Raw genomic sequence first — 21,358 nt, 5'->3', positions numbered from 1 at the left:
TATCTTGCATAATCTAAGAACAAGAGATCCCTGACATAATTCCCAACCTTGGAGTTTTGTTCTTTCCAAAATATGCATATTCTTGCATATTCTGTTGTATTCCCCATAATCAATACATATACCAAAAAGAGGGGGGAACCCCTTATAATGAACCTGGCAGGTGTGCAGGCCTAGATATATCACCACTAGATTCTGAAAAACATACTAGAAATGTTCAAGTGGTTTTACTTCATAGCAGCTACTCATAACTACATATCAGCTTGGGTTGAACTGACCCTTTCAGGTCATTGGAAGCCATACCATTCATGTGTTGGCCACCATCATTGAAGGCTATGTGATGCAGAAGAGAGATGAAAGGACTGGCTTTTAGTTTTTATAATTCTTATAATTCTTTAACATGTATGACTGTTTTTGTGAACAAAAAATCCCCCAAGTAGTACTTTTAGCTAGTTAATTTAGATACCAAAAGTACTTTAGTAAAATTCTTCTTTGATTGCAAGAGGAGATGTTTAGAAAAATGCTATTTGAAATTGATGAATCTGTTTTATTTTTATGTATGCATCTTCAGAATTTTAAAATTCAATATTGTTTAGTCATATACAGACCATTTAATACAAAAATGGCACAAATGTTCATCTATATTTCATATACATTATCACTTATATCATACATATATAAGATCAATAATGGCCAATTAGGCTAACAAACCCTTGCCTTCAGTGCTAGACTCAAAGCTGAAAAATCAGATTTCTGCTCATGGGAGAGAACGTGACTCTTGTACTAATGGACACATGTACACTCTGCATATGGCCATGTCTCTTAATCTAGTAAACCATATATAACTAGCAACAGAAACCTCTGCATGGATCCAATAGTTGGATTTCCATCCATGACTGGTCAGATAAGAACCTCAGCCCCCTGTACATGAATTTGTATTGGTATCTTTCTTTTAAGAACAGTCAACAAATGAGTCTTTATCTGTCAGATGATGACATTCCATTGGGTTAGTAGGGTGACCACATGAAGACGCGTCTACTGAGCTATGAATAGTTATCCCATGCTGAAGCATTCACGAGATAGCTGAAAATACAATAGTTTGTTTATACAAGCTTTCTGTCTGCTGACTCAGCTGAATTTTTTCCCTATTTTTATGGTCTGTTGCAATTTTAACACATTCAGTCTTTAGCTGTAGATTTGGTCACCCATGGAGACAGACGAACCTGGCAGATATGAAGAATTCAGGAAAGTGACAATCTCACAAAAAATGTAATATTTTGCAGCTTACTAGTCCGTAGCCTGAACAAAGATGACAAATGTAGCCGCTACATCTAAGAACATGTTTAACAAGTACAACAAATACCTGTTGATCTTGTTAGAAATGCAATAGCCTTGCCAAGTGTGAGATTAAGAGAAGACCAGCCCGAGCTCGTTTGGCTGGGCTTCTCCTATGGGTTACAGGAGTTCAATTTGTTTTGCACTGCTGTGACCTGTTTTCAGCAGATAACAGACTTCAGACCGCTCTCTATTCCGCTCTCTGCTGACGTCACCAATATCAGTCCAGGCACCACATCATCCCAGCTCTGGGAGTCTAGATCCACCAGGTGCCTGGACTGACAGCTCGCTGAGAGGCTGAGAAGGCCACTCCACGCCCCTTCACAGCTCAGCGTTCCAGTGAGCATGGAGGAGCTGAGCAGGAGAGCTGCTGATTGACAGGCTGGGAGCAGAGAGACCTGAGCCATCAACTATGTTCAATCACTCGGTTCTCAGTGCAGAGGCACCGAAGGACAGATGCAACATCGGTCCCATGTTACATCAACCTAGGTAAGTATAAACCATGGGGAAAAACTAAAACCCATACTTTTTTTAACTGGACTGGAAACAAACAGGCTGTCTGAACATGTCTGCTTTTGTTCATCCACATTACATGGCGGGGAGGACTGGATTATTAGGTTGCAACAAAGTCCGTGTGACAACTATGACACCCTCCTTAGAGATAGAATAGAAGTGAGTGTAGCAATCCGAGTATTTTGAAGGAGTAGCAAAATAAAAGGGAAACTGCCTTGGAAAGAACACTAATTCAGCCACATTAGTGACATGTCGATAAACTACAATATATTACATTTTTTTTTTGGGGGGGGGGGGTCCAGACTTGCTTTAAGAGACACACACATGCCAATCTGGCCATTGAAAGATGCACATCTTCCATTCTGCCTAATTATATCTGTTTGGTAGAAAAGTCTATAACAGCCCATACACACACCAGTTATTGCTAGGGAAGATCTGGTACAAGCCAATCGGCTAGTAATCTGCTCCACATATTCCTCAATCCTCATATAAATTCAAGTGGTGTGACAGATTTGGCTATTTTGAGTAGAAAAGTCTCTTTCCAAGAAAAAGCAGCTTTGGATACATTAAATATTCTGGGTTTTCACTCCTTTTACTTGCTGACTGTCTATTTAATATGGGTCACAGAAGCAGATGCGTCTATGCCACGTAGGCTTTTCCACAGCGACTCTTGCTGTGAAATTGGTTTTACTGTTTCTTTGACCTACAATAGTAAATGGACATTTGCAAGACTTTTCATTGTAATTTATTTTCTCGGCATGTGTGTTTAATGAACAGCTCAATAATGCATGGTTAGACATTCATCTACTTGGTAAGAAAAGGGGGGAAGAAGAGAAGAGAACTGATTATTGATCTGCATCGCCACGGTCCACTCGAGAAAGGCGCTTGCTGCAGTGCACTTGAAATTTATTAGGAAAGAGCCATTAGGTTGATGAAAAACTGAATGCAGTTGGATATCTTGATTCTTTTTACACCCATCTGCAGAAAGAGAAACAAATGATCTGGTTTAGTGGAGATAAGGGAGAGTGATGTATGCGCCTGTCACTTTAACTGACGAGGTTTCTATTGTGGGCAATTTCTTTTTCTCACTCTCTTACAATTGTGTTTATTTAGGATCCTGCTGCCAGTTACGATGTCAATGACCAAGATCCAGATCCTCAGCCCCGATACACTCAATTGAATGATAACAGGTGAGCTTCTTTTTGACCGTGGATATGCAATTCTAAAAAACATGTCTCAAAGTTTACATTATTTTAAAGTTTTTAGGTAATCTTTTAGAAAAGCTGTTTAAATTGATGGCCTGTGGGTATCTTATGCTTTCGTGCATTAAGATGCACAGACTCGTGTTGGGAGCAAGGCATACTTCTGCTCCTATTTCAGGTGTTAAAGTAGAGTTCCACCCAGAAATGGAACTTCTCTTGATCCGACGCCCCCCCCCCGTGTCAAATTTTTCCACCTTTCAGAGGGGAGCAGATACATGTCCTAATACAGGTATTTGCTTCCACTTCCGGCAAAGGACGCCGCAGAATCCGCAACAGACTACTGTATGTCCGGCCCCCACTCCATCCCCCCTGCTCTCTTCTGGGAGATACACAGGTCCCATATTCCCATTGTGTTATTTTACAGCATCTGTAAACATTCTGCCAATGGTATTTTAAAGATGCTCACATACGAAGACTGGTTACTCCTAAAAACAACAGATTTATTTTTATTATATAATATTTGCAAATTACTTTGAGTATAGAGATGGATGTTAAGGCTAAATTTCAAGTATGCATATTTTTGCTTAGCTACATTGGCCCAGCCTTGACCAATGTAAGCATGCATGTGTTCTACCTGGCCGATCCTGTAGAAGCTGGAACTCACTGTAAAAGGCACTGCTGCTACAGTGATTGGCGATAGCTTCCGAATCCCGTGCTGAGCAGCTGCCCTGCCGTTTAGTGAACACTGGAGGCCACTCTCTTGGTACGGATACCATTCAGAGTATATATTGCATTTTCTCTATGGGCATGTAGCACCCTCTATTGTGCTACTAGTGTTATTGTAGGTACATTTAAGTTTGACTCATGAAATTGGGTCGAGTAACTGCAGGTCAGGCTGGATGCAGGTCTCTAGTACCTCCCACTGGATCTAGAAGCTTGTAGAAGCTTCTGGAAGTTAGTGGGCAGAGAATCTCCTGGCAGGGTGACTAGATCAGCGCCTAAATATGGTGGAGCCATGCCAGCAGGGGTGCTAAGGAGGTTGTGGCCTAGGAGGCATGCCCTAGGTCTGGGGGGGGGCTTTGCCTCCAGGATGGGCTCGAACTGGCAGGGAAGAATCCTTTTAGCATCAGTTTCAGAAGGACGCTTACTCAAGAGCAGCAGGGAGCAAGGAGGACAGAGGGAGTAAACTGGCACACTCAGGGATTCACAAGGGGAGAGACTGCCACATGTATCAAGCTTTCAAAAGGACAACGCTGTGCTTAACCCTTTTATCCCTTGTCCTGGGAGATCCTCGGAGCAGCCAGATGGGCTGGTAGACACGCAGCCAAGAGGGCTGGTAGTACCTGCAGGCAGTGGAGTTGAGAGCAGTTCTACAGATGAGATACATTTGCATGCAGTTTTGTAACCTTTTGTGCTATTTTCCAAAGGGGACTAAAAGCTCCTAGTCTGCAAGGGTCTTTTGCCACTGATCCTTAAAGACTGATTTTGTCCAGGAAGGAGAACCGTAAAGGAAATTGTCCCCATCTATTGTATAAGTCAAGTTTGGTATCCTATGACCCCTCTACTCCATCTCAGTTGTTATCTATAATAAAAAAAACAAAAAAAAAACAGTCCCTGGGCTTGATTTCATGTGTACAGATGCAAGTGGAAAATGTGTGTTGCCTGAATATGGGAACCAGTTACCAGTGCTACACACACAAAACTTTCTCTGAATGGACAAGGTGGAGAGGCTCGGTAGTGATAGCACTATTTCCACTCCATCCAATCAGAAAATGCTTTGTATTCATTGAGAAAATGCAAGGTGTCCTGTGAATGGTGCTTGGGCTATTCAAACAGCCAGCTGTATTTGGTAAGCAGAAGAGCAGCGGCTTGGCTTAGGACTTGGAAGCTAGTGACGATCACTGTAATAGTGGGGTTTACTACAGTGAATTGCAGCGTCCATGGTGTTCAGCTCAAGTACAGTGAGGGGAAAAAAGTATTTGATCCCCTGCTGATTTTGTACATTTGCCAACTGACAATGCAAGTGAGAGACAAGCAGTCTCTCAAGCAGTGAGAGACAGAATAACACAAAATTCCAGAAAAACGCATTTCAAAAAAGTTATCAATTGATTTGCATTTTAATGAGTGAAATACGTATTTGACCCCTTCGCAAAACATGACTAAGTACTTGGTGGCAAACCCCCTGTTGGCAATCAGAGGTCAGATGTTGGCCACCAGGTTTGTACACCCCTCTTTGCAGAACCTCACCAAGTCATTAAAGATTTGAGGGTGATGTTTAGTAACTCAAACCTTTAGCTCTCTCTACATATTTGCTATGGGATTAAGGTCTGGAGGTCTAAGGTCTAGGCCACTCCAGGACCTTAATGTGCTTCTTCTTGCCACTCATTTGTTGCCTTGGCTGTGTGTTTGGGGTCATTGTCATGTTGGAATACCCATCCATGACCCATTTTCGATGCCCTGGGAAGGAGGTTCTCACCCAAGATTTGTTGGTACATGGCCCTGTCATCATCCCTTTAATGCAGTGAAGTTGTCCTGTCTACTTAGCAGAAAAAACACCCCCAAAGTATGTTTCCACTTCTATGTTTGTTGGTGGGGATGGTGTTCTTGGTGTCATAGGCAGCATTCCTCCTCCAAACACGGCGAGTTGAGTTGATGCCAAAGAGCTTGATTTTGGTCTCATCTTACCACAACACTTTCACCCAGGTCTCTGAATCATTTAGATGTTCATTAGCAAACGTCAGATGGACCTCTACATTTGCTTTCTTGAGCGGGGGGACCTTGCAGACGCTGCAGGATTTCAGTCCTTCATGGTGTAGTTTTACCAATTGTTTTCTTGGTGACTATGGTCCCAGCTGCCTTGAGATCATTGATAAGATTCTCCCGTGTAGTTCTGGGCTGATTCCTCACCATTCTCATGCTCATTGAAACTCCACAAGGTGAGATCTTGCATGGAGCCCCAGACCGAGGGAGATTGGCAGTTATTTTATGCTTCTTCCATTTGTGAATAATTGTACCAACTGTTGTCACCCTCTCACCAAGCTGCTTGGAAATGGTCTTGTAAACCATTCCAGCCTTGTGTAGGTCTACAATCTTGTCCCTGACATCCTTGGACAGCTCTTTGGTCTTGGCCATGGTGGAGAGATTGGAATCTGAATGATTGATTGCCTCTGTAGACAGGTGTCTTTTATAAAGGTAACAAGCTGAGATTACCTGTATAGAATATATCTGGGAGACAGAAATCCGATTGATAGGAGATCAAATACTTAGTTCACTCATTTAAAATGCAAATACATTTTATAACTTTTTTGAAATGCGTTTTTCTGGATATTATTGTTTTTCTCTCTCTCACTGTTGAAATAAACTTACCATTAAAATACTGATCATTTTTGGCAGCGGGCAAACGTACAAAATACTTTTTTTCCCTCACTGTATGACACAGGTATACTTTGGCCCAAGCTAGAGTTATGTAACTATGCAGAAATATCCATACCTGGAATAAAATTTCACTTTAATTGCTGGCATGAAGGGGATACATAACAATCACATATTAATAGCACGTGTAGAGAATTTACTGGCACATTGTTTAGTTAAGGTCACTGCAGAGGACACAGGCACTATTTATGGATAGAAGATGTTTAATTTATATTCATGGAAATTTATATTCATGGGAATATATGGCCGTCCATGAATGTGTTATGTGCTGTAACTGCATGGTGAAAGACTTCAAATATTTTCCCTAACTTTTTTTTCTTACAACCTATCACAAATACACAAAGAAAAGGCAAATATATATGAGTGTTATAAAGTTTTATTGCTGCTTTTACATACAGCTCTGATATTTCCCTGCAGAAAAATACTCTCCTTTGGTGCCTGCTCACTGAATGTCATTGCAGTGCTAGATTGTTGAGTCTGTTCATGCTTGACCATTTTTCTACACCTAAATGTATATATTTTGCCTTCAAGAAACAAAGGTGTTGATTTACTAAAACTGGAGAATGTAAAATCTGGTGCAGCTCTGCAGAGAAACTAATCGGCTTCCAATATTTTTTTTGTTTTTTTTCTTTGTTAAAGCTTAATTGGACAAGCTGAAGTTAGAAGCGGATTGTCTACCATGCATAGCTGTACTAGATTTTACACACTAAAGTTTTAGCAAATCAATCCCAAAGTGTTTTTGTAAAAGTAATTAATTTGGAGCCCATTTAAAAAAAATGCTGCCTTCTGCATTTTGTTTTTTCTGCATTACCACTTTTAAGCAGCTCCATGGAATTAAATGGTAAACACATAAACCATATCTATTCTATACAGTATAAACAATCACTATTCCTAGTTTCCATTTCCCTAATGTGCATCATGGGATAGAGGTTTGGGAGTCTGGACCCCAACCAGAACTCGCCAGAAAAAAGGAGGCAAGCAGACTTTTTCGGTACAATATATAAAGATACAAATGGAATATATAAACAATCATGACAATTTGTACAAAAATTTATTAATACAGGATACAAGACAAAAAAATGCTAAAAACACAGATGATGTGGTATTTTGACTAGTTTCGTTGGTTTACCGCTTCATCGGAAAATACATCTGTAAATAAATAAGAATTCAATAACGATATAATGAAGAAAATTTTTTGTTTTGGGCAGTACAAATTAATATAATGGGGGGGGGGGGGGGGGAGTAGCCAAAATATAAGGCTGCTTACCCAAACTCCAACGTGAGCAGAGCACATGGCACACCAAGCAGAGCCTCCCGCGGCGACTGGGGGAGATTTTTTTTATAAAAGATCAGAGGGCTAGTGTCTAGGTGAAATAATATAAGGTAAGTTTTACCAGGTATTGACTAGTGCCTTTAGATAAGTGCCAATAAGAAAAAGGCAAGAAACCCAGAGTGATGAGGGTGGTGAGCAGTGAAATGTGAAGTGTCAGAGGGAAGGCAAGGAACAGAAAGAATGAGATACTGTTGAGATGATAAAGTAACAGACCAGTTGCAGGGTGGATCAGAGATGTCACATGCGTGGGGTTGGGGGGCATGGGGAAACAAGGGTGCAGACAAGGATTGGGGAAGCAAAGAGGGAGAAGGGAGAGGATGATGGAAGGGAAAAAAAATGGAAATGAGAAAGGGGAGGAAAAGGATGTGAAAACATGGAGGCAGGTGCATGTGGAAGGTATATGAACTAAACAAGAGGGAAATAACGGGGTGCACCCAAAGGTGTGCATAAGGAGTAAATATTGTGTAATTAGCAGTGATGTAAGTAACTGAGTTAAAATAAACGGAGTTACATAACGCAGTTACTTTAGAGGGTAACTAGTAATCTGATTACTCTTCCCCTCATGGTAACTCCGTTCCCATTACTTGGGCAGAGTTACTTCAATTACATCTACCGCCCGGGAAGCCCGCCATGGTCGTGCTGCCTTGCCGTTCGTTCTGCCGCGGGGAGGGAGGCTTTCGCCTGCTGAGCTGAGAAGAGGCTGAGACTGTCTGGACCGCACCCATCCCACCCCGCCTATCCAGAGAGAGAATGTAGGGAGGCGGGGCGGACACTGAAAAATGAAGTCAGCTGACCAGCTGACACCAATTGAGTGAAGGGGAGGGTCTCCCTCTCTCCACATGAGGAAAGGCATCCCTGGAGGCATTCAAGTAAGTGACTGATGATTCGAATTGCAGTGCAATCGATCCATCCCAAGTCCTCCACCACCTCTGCTTCTTACTGATCCCATCCCTACTCACCCACTATCACTTCTACAACAGAGGTGATGGGGGGGATAGGGTAGGGATGAGATCAGTGGTGGTGGGGGATGGGATCACTAAGAGGCAGAGGTGGTGGTGGTGGGAGAGGATGGCACCACCCCTGCTGCCCCCCCCCCCCCAAGTACCACGCTGCCTGCCACCCCCCCCAAGTACACCACCACCACTGCCACCTCCCCAAGTACCACCGCTGCCACCCCCCCAGTACACTACCACCGCTGCCACCCCCTCAAGTACCACCGCTGCCACCCCCCTCAACATTTGGGTTCAAATAAATACCAAATGTTCTAAAAGACTGTATATAGTGTTTTTATTCTTCAATCAGTTAATATAAACATCTTTGATATTAAAGATGTTATAGAACGCAATTGCATTATACAATATTTAAAAAAAAAGTCAGTTACTTTGCTGAGTAACTAATTACTTTTCCAATGTAGTAATTGAGTTACTAACACAATTACTTTTTGGGAGAAGTAATTTGTAGCTTATCTAATTACTTAAAAAAAAAAGATGACCAACACTGGTAGTCAGTGCCACCAAAAATGCAAAAGTGAAACGTCATATCAAATCAGAAAAGTGTACATCAATGGTGAAAACGTGAAACCGTACCACCCAAGTGCAAATATAAGGGATCATAAATACCTAGTTAGCAAGAGTCCTGCTGTACAAGACCCGGAGATGGGGGTCCCGCTGGTATCAGGGTAAATAGATGTAAATAGAAGGTGAAGTAGACCTTGTGCTTGCTACACAACATAGTAAGTAGTGCACAGTCTCACGGTGCATCAATAGCACATAGAGAGCCTGAGGGAATAATAGCATATTCGCATTGGTATGTGGTCGTGCACGCCAAGCCGCAGTCACTATTTAGAAACGCAGCTGAATATGACAGATAATGCTGACAGACTTACCGGCGGTAGGGGGTGATCAAGAATTCCTCTGGGTCCGACACGAGCCTAGATGATCAGTAGGAACTACCTGCTATAAATATCTTCCAACCCTGCGACGCAATGGTAGTGCCGATGCCAGCGGCGCACAGGGTCGAGGGTCCCGCAGTGCGCGCATGTGATCCATGGGCAAAGGGGGCATTTCCTACATGGAGAGGTGCTCCTAGATTTACAGGGTCCGCTGATGTCAGGTCTATAGTGGCTACTAGTTAAACGGCCCTAAGAGATTTGGCCCTGCGAAAGACCAGTTCAGGTTTACTACTGTACATGCTGTTTAAGAATGTGGTGATTGGTAAGAGGGTGCCAATGCTTAGGTATAATGTTCCTCAGTTGTTCATGATGTGCTGCCTTGGCCACCGTGCTGCAGCTCAGTTTCAGGGTCTTGGCAATCTTATGGCCTAGGCCATCTTTATCTATAGCAACAATTGTTTTTTTTCGTATCCTCAGAGTTCTTTGCCATGAGGTGAAATGTCGAACTTCCAGTGACCAGTATGAGAAAGTGAGAGAAATAACACAAAATTTAACCATTTTCACATGACACCGGGGAGGGAAAATGGCTATTTCACCCAATTTGGACATTTTCACTTAGGGGTGTACTCGCTTTTGTTGCCAGCGATTTAGACATTAACGGCTGTGTGAGTTATTTTGAGGGGACAGCAAATTTACACTGTTATACAAACTGTACACTACTTTACATTGTAGCAAAGTGTAATTTCTTCAGTGTTTTCACATGAAAAGATATAATAAACTATTTACAAAAATGCGAGCGGTGTACTCACTTTTGTGAGATACCTTAAATTCATTCTAATCTTTCCTCATAGCTGAGCTCCCCCATGCCTCATCAGCTTGGTTGCCCTTCTCTGCACTTTCTCCAGTTGCCTGATATCATTTTTATGATCTGCAGCCCAAAACTGAACTGCATTTTCAGATGAGGTCTTCCTAATGATTTGTACAGGGGCAAAAGCATATCTCTCTCTGCAGTCCATGCCTCCCTTAATACAAAAAAAGGACTTTTCTTGCTTTGGAAACTGCAGCTTGGCATTGCATGCTATTATTAAGCGTATGATCTACCAAAACCCCCAGATCCTTCTCCACTATTGATTCCTCCAGTTGTACTCCCCCTTATATGTATGTCGTATGAAGGGCCAGACTTACCATTGGGCTTGACTGGGCTCAAGCCCATTGTCCCTGCCCATGGGCCCCCCTGTACTCGGCTCCGCTCAGTCATGCCTAATCCCGCCCTATGATGGACATAACACAGGGACTCGGCGTGACTGTGAGCCGAGTACTTTCGGCTACTCTGGGCTCCGCTCGTATGCATATTCTTAGCCCCCAAGTGCATAACTTTACATTTATCAACATTAAACCTAATTTTCCACATAGTTGCCCAACTAAACATTGCATTGAGCTTGGTTTCGAGACATCCTTTAAGGACATTATTCCACTGCATAGCTTGGTGTCATCTGCAAAAACTTAAATGGTACTTTTAATCCAAGACCCTATATCATTTATAAAGATATTAAAAAGTAAGTGTCTCAACGCTGAACCTTGGGGTACACCACTGATAACCTTAGACCAGAGTAAGAATCATTAACCACTACTCTCTGAATACAGTCTATTAGTCCGTTTTCTATCCATTTATGAACTCCTCTTTCCAAGCCTGTAGACCTAACCTTACACGTTAGCCGTGTGTGGGGAACTGTGTCAATCACTTTTGCAAAATCCAAGTATACCACGTCCACAACCACCCCTCTGTCCAAGGTTTTACTTACATCTTCATAAAAATATCATTTTTTTTTTTTTTTCTTAGACAAAACTTCTGTCTTTCATAAATCCATGCTTGTCAGTTTCTTAAAATATTTTTTTCCATTAAGAACCCATCTAAGTGGTCTTTTACTAAACTCTTCAGTATCTTCCCGACTATAGAAGATAAACGAACATGTCTATAGTTACTTGGTAAAGACTTTGATCCCATTTTAAATATAGACACCACATTGGCCCTTCGCCAATCCAATGGTACTATTCCTGTCATTAACAAGTCCCTAAAAATTAGAAACCATGGCTTTGAAATAACAGAGCTCAATTCTTTAATTCTTATGTAAAATCATTATGGCTCACAGTGATCAGCTTTTATTCATTTTATATAAAACCTTAATTTCAAAAGGGAAAATAAGCTGTTTCTTTACCTGCTTAGAGTGTTGGCTAGAGTATGTCTTTAATCTGTTAGTCATCTAAATCTACTAGGATATCCTAAGCTTGGTACACACTAATAGGGAGTCGGTCGGCTGCTGGTTTTCCAGCATGCTTGTCTGACAGAAGCCAGCCAAATGGCCCTCTTCTGATGGACCGGGTGACATACACACGGGTCAAATGTCGGACATTTTTTTTGAAGTGGCTGATGTCTTCCCACCTTCGACCCCTGTGTACAGGGTTTAAGACTACCCTCCCCTCAGACTGACAATGCCGCTGTCCAAGGGTGTGTCTGTTGCTCCTCCATCCAGAATGGAGACACCCCAAGTAAGGAAGTGTTACTGGCTGGATCACCAGGTTACAACAAATAAAAATAGAAAAAGCAAAAAATAAAATGCATTCAGCCACCACATTTAAATATTTGTAAACTTCAATAAATATATTTTTGGGGTTTATTACCATTTTTATTTTTTCTAAAGTTTCCAGTTGTTACCAGCACACATTACATTGGTATTCCTGCATGCAGTCCCTATGCACATATGCAGTCATTATTCCTCTTGCTGGTTTTTGTCATACTGTATTCATGTTTTACTTGAGAACATTCAGACAGAATTCTGCATTGTTCTGTAATTATTTTTAGATTTATTTCTATTTTTATTTTTACCTTTTTGAGACACAAGGGAAGTACTTCAGCATGCCCGTATATTATCCTTAAGGAAAAACAGCTCTAAGATACAGTACGTGTCTACTTTTCATGACCATTCCATTTTTATCTCTGTTTAAGTACAGATTATAGGCACCAGGTCTGTCGAATAGTTTTGTGCTGGGAATTATGTAATAAAAAAAGGAAAAGACCAAGAGTCATAAAGAAATGTAAATTCCCTAAAGACCATCATGGTGTGTGAATCGCATATGCCGAATAATGTTATATCCACAGTTCTAAGAAGTCTTTTTTTAATCCAAGTCGTTAAACATAACCTTTATCATCACTAGTAATTAAAAAGGCAGTAAAACAGAGTAAAGGTGACCTATTATTGGCAGAACTAGAATTAAAAGCACAAACAGCAAAGAGTTGTTATGTAATGTATATGGCGAGACTTGAGCTTTCGCTGTGGGCCGATGGGAGGTTGAGCCCTTTCAGCACACAGTTGTACCTGACAACTTCTCATAGAATGCAAGCTACAATAAATGTGTGCATATCATGAAGACCTTTATGGAGAGCCCTTAAAATAGCCAATTAATGAGAATATAGATTAGAATATGATATATATATATATATATTTTTTTGTAGCTCATAAACTGCATATGCCCCCCCTGCAATGTTTCTAACAATAACTTTGTAAAGCAGAATACATGCTTTTAAATGGCGTTACTTATTTTTAATCCTTATGCTGCTAGCATTAGTAAATAGATAGGAGGGTATATTATATTTACTTGTTTTAACCTTTCCCCCCCATTTCTTCTTCAGTTGCTTCTGGGTTTCTGGCCTAGACCAATTGATGTCCTACATCCCCCCCCCCCCCCACCCAGGAGTCTTCATGGGCATTATTTTTTTACCTTCCGCCAAGAGGAGGGGGTTTCTTAGCAAAGCACCTGCCTGCATGTCTGAGCTAAAGGCAGATGGATCCCAGGAAGTAAATGCTACACAAATCATCTGCCCTTACTAAAGATGAATGTGGCTTGAAATGCTGGGGTAGGGAGGGAGGGTTCAAATGGATTTATGAACAAAATAAAGCATGGAGACCTGAATAGATGGGTGAGCTTGCTGTAAATATTACAAATAAATTAAATAGTGTTTTCAGTTTGTGGTGCTCAGATACAGTTTAGTTCCACTCTAACAAGTACTCAACACCTAAATAGAGACTCAATTTGAAGTCCATGGTAAGGAATTTTTTTTTGGTACGTGTAGAACATTCTTTTACTTCTGAGATGAGTGTTTTTCATTAAAGTGATTGTAAAGTCTATTTTTTTTTTTTTCAATAAAAATAACAAACATGTTATACTTGCCTGCCCTGTGTAGTGATTTTGCACAGAGCATCCAGGATCTTCCTCCTCTTCTTGGGTCCCTCTTTGGCTGTCCTGGCCCCTTCCTTCTCCATTTGCATCCCCCCACAGCAAGCAGCTTGCTATTGGGGCACCCAAGCTGTATCAATTCAGACATGAATCTGCGGTTCGGCCCCCCTCCCTCTCCTCATTGGCTAACTGACTTTGATTGACAGCAGTGGGAGCCAATGTCGCCACTGCTGTGTCTCAGCCAATGAGGAGGGGATTCCCGGACAGCCGAGGCAGTCGTGGACATCGCTGGTTAGAGATCGGGCTTGGTTAAGTATGAGGGGGACTGCTGCGCACAGAGATTTTTATCTTCTTGCATAGAATGCATGAAGATAAAAAAGTCTGCCTTTACAACTTCTTTCTTGTCCTTTTAATACAACATATTAAAGTTTTATGTACAGGTGTTTTTATATTTGTAAAGTTTTAGGGTTCATGCACCCTGCTGATCCTAAACTGATGTTTTTGAGGTTTTGGGTGTTTTTTTGCCTGAGCCCCTGAACGCCCTCAATAAAAGCCTATGTTTCAATGCACACGTAGGCTTTTAGAGGAGTTTAGGAGCAGCAGTGTTTAAAGGAAGTCAGAGTTCCTCTCCTGAAATGCAGAAGTATCGCATCCTATTCAGGAGAGGAGTTTTTGGGCATAAAAAATGCCAATCATGCCTAAACGCATCTTCATTTCAATGGCCAAAATAAATTACTATTCTGGCCAATTAAATAAATAAATGTCAAACTCATATAATTGTGCCTAAACTCATTGTCAGGAGAAACGGCATTTGCAATAAACCAATGTGCATGAGGCCCAATGACCTATACCCTACTTGATGACTGCAGACCAGCAAATGCTAGTATTATCGATTTTTAATTATCTAGCTTGTATTAACATAGCTGGACAAAACTAGGATGAAATTCCAGGATGATTTTAATGGCCATTCAGAAACTATTTTACTTGTGACTATTGTAAACTTAAATCTTACTGAACCTCCTACTGGAGGACCTTTCAGCAGTTGCAGCATTCCAGTGCCTTTTATGGAAACACAGACGCTACATCTTCAACCAACACCACATGACACCACTCATATTCTACTGTGCTACAGACCACTGGGACCAAAGTCCAATCTTCTTTCACCCCTCACAGAATCCTTCGCAATGCACACCCTAAAATTCAGAAATTTCCTGGCGCTCGAAGATTTCAACCTTTGGGCAAACGAGCCCAAAGACCCCATCGCGACTGCCTGCATCAATCAACTAGAAGAACTGGGTCTCTAGCAACTGATAAAGACTCCCACACATGGGTCAGGACACACCCTGGACCTCATTTTCAAACAGAACATTGACGTCAACATACTCGACAACATAACATTGCCATGGACGGACCACCACGCCATCAACTTCAAAATCGCTACCAACATCACCAACGAAAAACTGAATCCTGTAACAACGCACTGGACCAGATCGCATAAAAAACTGTACTCCGAATCCTTCAAATCCACTGTCCAACAAGATAACTACAATAACCTTAAACCACTCTACGGAGGAAACTCTCAACTCCCTGAACAGGGCATTGCTGCAATCAGCAGACTCGGTAGCACCAAAACGCAGGGCTCTCTTCAGGAAGAATAGCTCCCTTGCCGTACTAAAGCAAGAACGCAGAAGAGCAGAAAGAACATGGAGAAGAAATACCACAGAGGAAAACCACTTTAACTACAAAGGTCTTGCAGAGAATTATCGGAAAGCAACCTTCAAAGCCAAAAAGGACCACTTCTCATATACAATCTCAACAGCCGCAAACCAACCACGGGAACTGTTTAAACTGGTTAATCAATCAATGAATCTGGTGTGCCTAGAACCCCCAGAAAGCGAATCCCAGGATTACTGTGACAAACTATCGGATTTTTTCATCGATAAAGTCAAAACCATCAGGGAAACAATCTGTCAGAAGAAAACATCCGACCTCAGCCAGCAAATACATAAAGAGGATGTCTGCACCAACATACCGCAACCGCCAACATTTTCACTATCCCCAATTACCGTTGACTCCGCAAAAAACATCATTAATAAACTGCGTGATAGTACCTCCCCTATTGACATCATCCCCACAAAACTACTGAAAGAATGCTCCGACATCGTGGCTTCAACCATAACCCACCTCATAAACCGATCATTCCACGAAGGGATTGTTCCCAGCATCCTCAAACAAGGCATCGTCAAACCTCTACTCAAGAAACCAAACCTGGACCCTCAGGATCCAAACAACCGTAGGCCAATTACAAGCCTCAACACCATTTCTAAGATCATGGAGAAAGCTGTGGTACATCAGCTACAACTCCACCTGGATACTCACAAACTCCTGGACCCGCTGCAATCAGGCTTCCGCTCGGGTCATGGAACAGAAACAGCTCTCCTCAAGATTTGGGACGACGCCCTCAAAGCAGCAGATGACAGCGAACCGTGTCTCCTCGTACTGCTAGATTTGATACAGTAGATCACAATACTCTACTCGTCCGCCTCACAGAAGTAGCCGGAGTCCAAGACCTAGATCTCCAATGGTTCGCGTCCTTCCTAGGAAATCGGTCACAGACAGTGAAACTAGGAAAATTCCTCTCCGAAACTCGGGCAGTCACCTGCGGAGTCCCTCAAGGCTCTCCTTTGTCACCCGTTCTCTTCAACATTTGCATTCGCCCACTCCTTCAAATCATCAGATGCTCAGATCTCTGCTTCCACTCTTACACTGACGACACACAACTTTATTTCCGGATCAATGGAAAAAGATCACCAACAACAACTTGAAAACTGCCTCAAATCAATAGAGGACTTGATGACCACGAACTCCCTCCAGCTGAACGAATCAAAGACAGAGCTTCTTATCTTACACCCAAATCATAAGTCCACAACCAAAACCTCCTGGTCTCCACCAACCGTCTTTGGGCAGACTATCTCCCCAAAGACCAAAGCGAGTCTCGTTGTTATTTTAGACGCACAAATGTCAATGGATGCGCAAATAGGAGCAGTAGTCAGTGGATCTCACCATCTGCTGCGCATGCTTCGCAGATTCATCCCTTTTATCCCAAAGAATGACAAAGCAGTGGTAGTTGGAACAATCATTAATTCACGACTGGACTACGCAAATTCGCTTTACATAGGATTACCACAATATCAACTTGCGTGATTACAACTGATCCAAAACACGGTGGCAAGACTGATAACAGGAAAAAAACCCTGGGAATCCATCTCTCCTTCACTGAGAAGCTTACATTGGCTAACTGTAAAAAATCGGATCACGTTCAAGACCCTTTGCCTCACCCACAAATGCGTGCATAGAGAAGCTCCGCAATACCTAATGGAGAAAATAAATCCTTACACACCAAACGCAGTCTTCGATCAGCCAACAAAAACCTCCTTCTTGTGCCCAAAGCCCGGTATAAATCCAAGGGGGATCAGAGATTCGCTGTCCAAGGGCCTAGGCTATGGAATGCTCTACCAATCAACATCCGCCTGGAAGAAAATCACCTGGCTTTTAGGGAAAAACTCAAGACCTTCCTCTTTTAGCAGATGATCAAAGCTCGCCACAGCGCCTAGAGGAGATTCAGTTCGCATTGTGCGCTATACAAGTATTTCATTCATTCATTTCATTCATTAAAGTGGAACTTAACTCTGAGTAGTGATTAATCACTTTGAAAAACTCCCCCATAGCATTTCTAGCCACAGCTATCTTAAGAAAGGGAAGATGATTCATGTAGTATTTAATCCTTAGAATCCATCCTCCCTTAGCTCAGGCATGCAGGGAGGAGGGTGTGCTTAGCTGAGAGAGCCCTCCTCCAGGTGAAAAAAAAATGCTCATGAAAATTTATGTATGACATAATTTTGGTATAGGCTGGAAATCAGGAAGCAACTGAAAAAATGTAAAAAAAAGTGAAAAACATGTAACTATAATATGCATTCCTATATATTTACTAAGGCTAGCAGAATAAGGATTAAAATGGTTAATAGTTGATTGAGAGCATTTAGTTCTGCATTAAGTCTAATCCCCAAGTACCCCAAACAGCTCATTCTTTTGTTTTCTTCCATATTCTACATGAAATGGAATCAGTATTGCTGGCTCAGCAAATGCCCTAGCTGTGTAATCCAAGGGGATTCCTGAAAACCGAATATGTTGTGGAAGTACCGGTACTTGAACTCTGCAGTTGGAAACCAGGGACCTAGTGTATTGAATTATTGGAAATCTTTTCTGAGGCTCGGTAGGCTCAAAGTTAGTATCTTGTGAACTTTATGCAAATTTAGAGAACCTGAAAGTAGTTGGGATTGCATACTTCATATATTCTGGGCATACAGTATAGCCTTGGCTTTTAACAGTCCTGGAATTCTTATACAGAGTATGCAATCCAGCTGCTTTGTAGAACAATTACCCTTTGGATGCAGAACATAGGATTTTCTTTTCCTGTAATATCAGTGCTTTACATAACAAGTCTACAGAAGGTTAATTTCTAGAAGTATATTGAGGGTATTTCTTTGCTACTGTTATGATGTGAGTTAGTGGCTGCTCTCTACAGCAACTAGGGATGAGCCGAACACCCCCCGGTTCGGTTCGCACCAGAACTTTCGAACGGACCCCAAATTCGTACGAACTTTAGAACCCCATTGAAGTCTATGGGACTCGAACGTTCGAAATTAAAAGTGCTAATTTTAACGGCTAATATGCAAGATACTGTCCTAAAAAGGGTTTGGGGACCTGGCTCCTGCCCCAGGGGAAATGGGTCAATGCAAAAAAAAGTTTTAAAAACGGCCGTTTTGGCGGGAGCACTGATTTTAATGACGATTAAAGTGAAAAAAAAAAGTGATATATTCCTTTAAATATGGTTCCTGGGGGGTGTCTGTAGTATGCCTGTGAAGTGCCACGTGTTTCCCGTGTTTAGAACAGTCCCTGCACAAAATGACATTAAACGGAAATAACACCATTTAAAACTGCTTGCGGTTTTAATGTTATATCTGGTTCCTGCAATATGGTTGAAAATCATTGAGAAAAATGGCATGGGTAGCCCTCCCTGCCCATTACCAGCCTATTTGGGTCTTGTACGCATATTAAGGGGAACCCTGTACCCATATTAAAAAAAAGGAAATGCGTGTGGCCCCCAGGCCCTATATACTCAGAACAGCAGTATACAGGCGGTGCAAAAAAGACAGGGACTGTGTAGGTTTGTTGTGTTAAGTTGAATCTGTTTGTAATTTTCAACTGGTACATTTTTAAAGTGTAGCTCCAGTCAAAAAAACTATTTTTAAGCTTTTTGGAAAACATAGGGAAGGGTTATCACCCCTGTATAATTTGTTTTGTCGTCCATCTTTTTTCACCTCACTTGCTGTTGTCTCCTTCCGTTTGCAAGTAGGAGATGTTTGTAAGTTGGACGTTTGAAAGTAGGGGCCTGCCCTATATGCTCTGCAGAAATGGCGGAACAAGGTGTTGGTTTTGCCACAACATTGTAAGCCCTCAAAGTGACTCTTGGTGGGCGCTGGAGCGCCCTGCTGTGAACGATTATATAAAGAATTGTAATTACATGCCATTGTTGAACAGTGGTAGAAAAATTGACCTTTGGTAGTTGTGGTGCTGGTGCCACAACACTATAAGTCCTCACCGTTACTCTGGGTGGGCACAGGAAGGGGCCCTCCTGTGAAATATTATATCAAGAATTGTAATTACATGTCCCTGTTAAACAAAGGGCAGAAAAATTTGGCCTTAGGCACTGGTGCTGGTGCCGCCACACTGCAACCTCTCCCATATACTCTAGTTTTATTGCAGGAATTAGCCCTGCTGCAAAGCATTGCATCAAAAATTGTAATTAAAGCCCCTGTTAAACAGGGGCAGAAAAATTGGGCCTTAGGCACTGGTGCTGGTGCCACCACACTGCAACCTCTTCCATATACTCTAGTTTTATTGCAGGAATTAGCCCTGCTGCAAAGCATTGCATCAAAAATTGTAATTAAACGCCCCTGTTAAACAGGGGCAGAAAAATTGGGCTGATGGCATCAACCAGAACCAGAAATGTTCTTCCAACATATCAGCGGAGGAGGAAGAGGATAGACAATCAACATAACAGGACAGTCACTCAGCATCAGCATAGGCAGTCTTGAAGGGATGTGATATTTCAAAAAAAATTATTCTGTTACATCAGCTTCAGGTGCTTGGTAGCTGTGGGTGATCCAAGACTGATTCATCTTGATGAAGGTCAGTCTATCAACTGATTCGGCGGACAGGCGCACCCTGTGATCGGTAACAAAGCCACCAGCAGCACTGAAGGTGCGTTCCGAAAGAACGCTGGATGCAGGACAGGCCAGTAGCTCAATTGCATACTGTGCAAGCTCTGGCCAGTGATCCATCCTCAAGACCCAGTAAGCCAGAGGATTTTCGGTGGGAAAGGTGTCCAAGTCTGACCTTGCCCCTAGGTATTCCTGCACCATGTAAATCAGACGCTGGCGATGGGTACTGGAACCGATCATACCTTGGGGCTGCGGACTAAAAAATTGCCTGAAAGCATCAGTCAGACGGCCACCTTCTCCACCGCTCCTTCTGACCGATGCCTCAGCAACACGTTGTCCAGGACCAGGAGTTTGTAACCTCCCAGTCTCTGGGAACGCGTTGCACAAACCTTTCTGCAAGGCCTCCCAGAGATGTCTCATCCTCTGCTCCCTCTGCGATGGCAAGATAAGGTCGGCAACCTTACCCTTGTACCGTGGATCAAGGAGAGTTGCCAGCCAGTAATGGTCCCTCTCCTTGATCCGAAGAATACGAGGATCCTTCCGCAGGCTTTGCAGGATCAGGGAGGCCATGCAGCGTAGGTTAGCTGAGGCATTCGGTCCGGAGTCCTCTGGGTCACTAAGGACAACATGATCCGCAGCTACCTCCTCCCAGCCACGTACAAGTCCACGTGTTTCTTGGGACTGTAAATCATCCCTACAAGACTGCTGCTGCTGCTGCTGATGCTGAGTGCCAGCCTCCACCTCCATGCTGACACAATCATCCTCCTCTTCCTCTTCCTCCTCCTCATCCTCTTCCTGTGTGATGGGTGGCACAGCAGGAACACTGTCTGGATAAAGGGGGCCTTGAGAGGCAAGGAAGTCCTCCTCTTCCTGCCTCTGTTCTGCCTCAAGTGCCCTGTCCATTATTCCACGCAGCGTATGCTCCAAGAGGTGGACAAGAGGTACAGTGTCACTGATGCAGGCACTGTCACTGCTCACCATCCTTGTGGCCTCCTCAAACGGTGACAGGACAGTGCATGCATCCCTGATCAGTGAGAAAAAACCGAGCTCCCCTGACCCTGTCCTGGTGCCGTAGTCGCACAGGTACTCATTGATGGCCCTCTGCTGCGTGTGCAGCCGCTGCAGCATGGCCAACATT

General features: G+C 42.6%; 1 protein-coding gene across 2 annotated transcripts in view; it reads left to right on the top strand.

The window, feature by feature from the left end:
• The window catches only part of FURIN (furin, paired basic amino acid cleaving enzyme), a 391,128-nt gene that overhangs the window by 257,398 nt on the left and 112,372 nt on the right, over window positions 1–21,358 (top strand). For both annotated transcript variants that reach the window (XM_077472137.1, XM_077472136.1), the window contains exon 6: window positions 2,959–3,035. In XM_077472137.1, coding sequence (XP_077328263.1) covers window positions 2,959–3,035 — 77 coding nt within the window. The remainder of the gene's footprint in view (window positions 1–2,958; window positions 3,036–21,358) is intronic.

This window comes from Lithobates pipiens, unplaced genomic scaffold, assembly GCF_037356315.1.
Source record: "Lithobates pipiens isolate NorthernLeopardFrog02 unplaced genomic scaffold, aLitPip1_a1.2 Scaffold_8, whole genome shotgun sequence".
NCBI classification, from domain to species: domain Eukaryota; kingdom Metazoa; phylum Chordata; class Amphibia; order Anura; family Ranidae; genus Lithobates; species Lithobates pipiens.
This window is presented reverse-complemented; position numbering and strand designations above follow the sequence as displayed.